Source organism: Apodemus sylvaticus, chromosome 1, assembly GCF_947179515.1.
Source record: "Apodemus sylvaticus chromosome 1, mApoSyl1.1, whole genome shotgun sequence".
NCBI lineage: Eukaryota > Metazoa > Chordata > Mammalia > Rodentia > Muridae > Apodemus > Apodemus sylvaticus.
Window position 1 is genome coordinate 48838206 of NC_067472.1, and position 5990 is coordinate 48844195.

The following is a 5990-nucleotide window of genomic DNA, read 5'->3' on the forward strand; positions in this document are numbered from 1 at the left end:
TTATACAGCTACAGTAGTGGACCCCTAGAGGTTTGTAAGTCCCTGAGAAACTTAGCACTAGAATGGAATTTTCCTGTTCCCTATCTCTTTGCTATTTTTTAGGCAAATGTGGCATTAACACAATATTTTGTGCAATACAGGAATTTTAGTTCAAGTGAAACCAAGCTTGTGAAAGTTGAAAAGTGTCTTGCAAATGAAGCTCATTACTGAGAACCAAACATGTTGTAGTGATGCTAATCTCCAGAAATATCTTATTGCTGCTCTTATTTTTATTTCCTCAGGTGACCTTGGCTTTATGGCAGACAATGGCACCAGGTTGACAGAATTTATTCTCATGGGGTTCCAGCTTCAGGCAGAGCTGCAGTTGGGTCTCTTCTTCATGTTTTTGGCCTTTTATCTCATCACCATTGTTGGAAACCTGGGCATGATCATGCTAATTCAGAGTGACCCTCGGCTCCAAACACCCATGTACTTCTTCCTCAGTCATCTGTCCTTTCTGGATATTTGCTACTCATCTGTTATTCTGCCTCAGCTGCTGGAAACCTTGGGGAATAATAAGATAGCTATCACTTATGAGCGCTGTGCTACTCAGTTCTTCTTTTTCACCTTGTATGCTAGTACTGAATGTTTCCTCTTGGCTGTGATGGCTTATGACCGCTATGTGGCTGTATGTAATCCCCTCCTTTATGCCATGGCCATGACACCACAGATTCGTCTGGGGCTGGTTGCTGCAGCATACTCTGGGGCAATGGTAAATACTGTGGTTCGAACTGGGTGTACTTTTTCCATTTCCTTCTGTAAATCTAACCAGGTTGATTTCTTTTTTTGTGACCTCCCACCCTTGCTGAAGCTTTCCTGTAGTGAGACCAAGTTACGAGAACAGGTGATCTTTCTCTTGGCTTTTTTAGTCATCACAACTAGTGTTTCAGTGATTCTTGTATCTTACCTATTCATTATCTGGGCTATTCTGAAGATTCGTACAGCAGGGGCCAAGGCCAAGACCTTCTCTACTTGTGCATCCCATATGGTTGCAGTGGCTCTTTTTTTTGGAACACTCATATTTATGTACTTGAAAGGTAACATGGGCAAATCCCTCTGGGAAGACAAGATTGTGTCTGTATTCTATACTGTGGTGATCCCTATGCTGAACCCCATGATCTATAGCCTTAGGAATAAGGAAGTGAAGGAGGCTCTGAAGAAAGCTTTCAAAAGAATTAAGGCTTCTTAAGAAAGTAAGACTTAAGATTTATCACTCCAAAGTTTCTATCTGTTGGGCCTTTGCTTTATCTTCTTAATATATATGATTTTGCTCTCAGAATTGCATTGATATTTTGAAGCAGAAAATGTAAGTTTAGCTTCCAGAACTTTATTAGCTCTATGATTTTGAACAATAAATGTTTTGTATCATTTCCTTACACAAATGCATTTTTGTTGAGGATGCAGAGAAGGCCTAGTGGTTGAGATTGTATCCTGCTTGTGAAGAGGACTAGAATTTAGTTCCCAGCATCCATACTAAACTGTAACCTGTAGCTCCAGATTCATGGGAATCTTTAAGCTTCCATATGCACTGTCTCTCTCCCTCCATCCTCTCTCTCACATACAACTTACATGATTACATAATTAAAAATAAAGATATATTTTTCTGATTTTTCACAACTTATTTATTTATATTCCAGCCTTTGACTTCGTTCCACACTGCCTTTCCCCCTCTTCCTCCTCGCATCTGAATGGGTGCTTCTCTTCCCCCCAACCAGGCATCCCCTTTCCTTGGGGCCTCATATCTTTCAAGGATTAGACACTTCTTCTTCCACTGAGGGCAGACCAGGCCATCTACGATATATGTGCCAGGGCCTTGGACCATTCCGTGTATGTTGCCTGGTTGGTGGCTCAGTTTCTGGGTGTTCTCAGGGGTCAGGGTTAGTTAAGACTGCGTGTCTTCCTATGGGTTCAGCCTCCCTTTTGGCTCCTTCAATCCTTGTCTTAAATCAATCAAAGATTTGGATCTGCAACTTCAGTCCAATGGCTGGATGTAAGTATCTGTACCTGACCCAGTAAACTGTTGGTAGGGACTCTCTGCCATGCTAGGATCCTGTTTGTAAGTACATCATAGCATTGGTAACAGTGACCCCCTCTGTGACCCCACCCACCATTGCCTTGCCATGGATCCCAAATTGAGCCAGTTGTTAGACCACCTTTCATTCAGTCTTGTCTCCATTTTGTTCCTGTAATTGTTTTAGGAAGGAAAAATTCTGGGTCAGAAATTTTTGATTGTGGGTTGGTAACCCATTCCCTCCACTTTTGGCCCTGTCTATCACCTGGATGTGGACTTTCCTTCTCCCACTGTTGGGGATTAAAAGGAAAAAAAAATCTAACTTCTATGACTAAAAGTTCAAATACTTAGCCCATATAAAAAAGATGGAATCAATATCAAGGACATTTATAAATGAATATGGTCTAAAATATAATACTTATTTTTCTGGATATTGTTGAGTCTCAGCTACTTTGCTTTTTCATATAAAACACATTTTTTGGTACCTAGAACAATAACAAATAATGTGTTTCTTTTGTGATTAATATAAACTTTTGGTTGTGGATGGTGAAACAGATATTAATGTTGGATAAAAAGTGAGCATCCACTCACAACCAAATTAGGTATTTTTCATAAAGGAATATAAGTAGCTTAAAAGCAAAAGGAAGCCTGGATAGAAAGGAGTTATGATTGAGTAATGCTCAGCTACAGTAATTTTCTTAATTTCTAAGACAGGATATAGTCAAGATATAACATAATAAAAGAAAGAAGTAATGATTTAGATTAATATTGGAAGCAGTTCAATCTTGATCTATGGCTGTACTGAATAGCAGATACAGCATTATATTGATTCTTGATCACCAAATGTCAGAAGTTTTATTTGTCCCTCAAAATTATTTATGGATAGATGCTTCAATTAATCCAGGTTACTTTCTACTCTGAAGTAGTGATGGACACCGCTATCTTCTCTCATCTCCTCTAGACTTATTCTTTATGTCAGAAGACAGAGTAGAATGAATCTGTCACCTTTTAATGACTTCTGTTATCTGCGAGAAATATTACTTGGGGGTATCTCCATGGAGACTTTGCAATCTTGTTCATCATTTCAGCAAATATTTAGAGGCTACTGTGTATTAGACATGATGTTTTATTTGAACATGGTAATAAATAAAATATGTGTTAACCTGAATGGAATTTGAAACCTGGGGAATAGTCATATATTAGATTGCTACACAGGAAATTAACTTTTACAGGTTTTGGAAAATGGAAGGAAAAAAAAAAGAAAGAAATCATAGGACTTAAATTGTGTTTTAAGGTCTTAATATAGTGTTGTAAGTTAAAAAGATCTCCAGAGAACTAACAGGTAGGCAGAGATCTAATTAATTAAGTATGTTGTCTTCCTTAGTTGGTAAGACTATATCAGACTGGGATAATTGTGAATGCAAAATTATGTGAAGTAAAACCAGAGTGAGGGCATCTTAGTGTAAAATATAAGTAGTGAATTCAGGAGAAGGCAGGCACAGAGCATTGCAAATTTGCTTAGGGACTTGTGAATTTTATTCTAAGGGCAAGATAGGAAATGCTAATCCTGAATTTTCAAAAGCCCCTTTTTCTATGGTTTGTTGGCTTAGAAGCAGGCTAATGGTGATGGAGATAGAAGAGCACAGACTCAATTGGCATATTCTAATTCAAGGTGATGTATTTCTATGAGAAATACAATATATCTAATGCTTTTCACATTGCTTTTAGTAATGAGAAAACTAGGAGAAAATGACTGTGAGGTGGAATTAGTACTGTTTCTTAGCAAAATAGGAAAGTAGATACAATATAATTTGATATCTGTCTTTGTATTGGAGTGCATTCCCTTGCATAATGCCAGATATTTTTCACGTACATAGACTACGCCAGTTGTGATGTTTTGAATAGGCATGGCTTCCATAGACTCATGCATTTGAGTGTTTGGTCTATAGGGAAGGGCACTATTAGGAGACGTGGCCTTGTTGCAGGAGGTATGGTCTTGTTGGAGGAAATGTGTCACTGTGGGGGTGGGCTTTGAGCTCTCTAATGCTCAAGCCATGCCAAGTATGGCAGAGTCTATTTCTTTTACCTTTAGATCAAGATGTAGAACTCTCATCTTTTCCAGCACCATGTCTGTTTGCACACTGCTATGTTTTCCTCCATAGCAACAATTGACTAAACCTCTGAAACTGTAAGCTAGTCCTGTTAAATATTTTTCTGTATAAGAGCTACTGTGATCATGGTGTCTTTTTACAACAATTATATCTAAACTAATACAGAAGTTGATACCAGGAATAGGGTATTGTTTTGAGAAGCCTGACTACACTTTTGTTTGGAGGAATGTGAATTCTAGTACTTTGGGTTAGAAAAGCAAAGTGGGGGTTAATGATCCATCCTAGTAGGAACATGAAAGACAGTGGGGCTGATGGTGATTTGAACTCTGGGGTCCAGGCTCAAGAGGTTTCAGAGAAGAGGTATCTGGCTTAGAGACTCTTCTTGTGACATTTTAGTGAAGAATTTGGCTACTTTTTGCCATTGTCTGTAAAGTTTTCCTGATGCTAAAGTGAAGAGACTTGGATTAATTGCCCTAGCAAAGGAAATCTCAAAACAGCCTCATATAGACTTTGCACTATGGTTAATAATGTTTCCTCATATGAAGAGTGCTTTGATGAAAAAAAGCAAGCTGAGCAAGGGAAACTACAAAATATATGGTTCAAGGAGAAAGGAGGCACCAGGAAGTAGAATTGAACTAAATACTGAGTTCAAGGAGATAAGCAGAATAAAGATATTATAAGAAATAAAGGGAGTGGTGACCTTTAGACAAGATCCCACCTAGCAACTAAGCTTCCATAATGATAATCATAACTCATAGCTGATGTGGTGGTACATGCCTTAAATTCCACCCAGTACTCTAGAGGCAAAGGGAATCAGATATCTGACTTCAAGGCCAGTATGACTTACAGAGAAAGTTCCATGATAGCCAAGATTAGGCATCAAAAGAAACCAGGGAAAACAGGAAGCTGGAATACCCAAGGCACAAATTGCATAACAAATGACTCCCATGAAGAAGTATGGAGAAGGTCCTGATCCTGGAAAGGATTGATCTAGCATGGGAAGGGAATATAAGGACAGAGAAAAAGGAGGGAGGTGATTGGAGAAGGGATGGAGAGAAGAAGGTTTATGGGACATATGGGGAAGGGGGATTCGAGAAAGGGGAAATCATTTGGAATGTAAACAAAGAATATAGAAAATAAAAATATTTAAAAAAAAGATGTAATTGAACAAGTGGGCCATGTTCTAGGGCCAGCAAGCAGCAGAACTTGGCAGTTTCAGAAATTTGATTTTGACTTTAGGGTCAAGGATAGAAGAAAGGGGTTATGGAATCTTGCTCTGTGACTTAGGAAAGCTGTTGAGGCCAGGTGTGTGGCAGGGGTGTATCTGCATGGAGGCTCAGAGAGGCCGTTGTGTGAAACTGGAAAGGTGAAGTCTGGATTGCCTTGGAGACCCCAAGGGGTTAGAAATGCCAGAGCTATGAAATTCCTTCATAGGAGGAAAGCTGCTAACAGGATGTGAAATGAGTACAAATGACATGTTGCAGTCCACGAAGCTAAAAGCAGATAGACATCTGAGTGTTTTTATACCAGACATGGAGATGCAGAATTTGGAGTTTTTCCAACTGTTTTTTGGTCTTCCTTTGGTTCAGTGTAAGTATGTGATCTCTTTTTTTTTTATTTTGATTTTATATAAGGGAATTATAGTTAAGAGATTGCAAAATTCTCAGAAGATATTTTGAATTTTTAAGCACTATTCAAAGTTCTGTGGTAAATGTGAGGAATTTTGATGCTTGACTAAATGCTTTTTGTACTACATTTTGGGTATAAAACTATGTGGAATGTGGTGGTTTGATTATGTACAGCCCTGTTAGACTCATGTGTTTGAATAT

General features: G+C 38.5%; 1 protein-coding gene across 1 annotated transcript; it reads left to right on the forward strand.

The window, feature by feature from the left end:
- The first annotated feature begins 295 nt into the window (after nucleotides 1-295).
- Nucleotides 296-1228, forward strand: LOC127677871 (olfactory receptor 9I1-like). Its single transcript, XM_052172836.1, has one exon. The coding sequence runs from the start codon at nucleotides 296-298 to the stop codon at nucleotides 1226-1228; it is 933 nt and encodes a 310-aa protein (XP_052028796.1).
- The last annotated feature ends 4762 nt before the right edge of the window (nucleotides 1229-5990 follow it).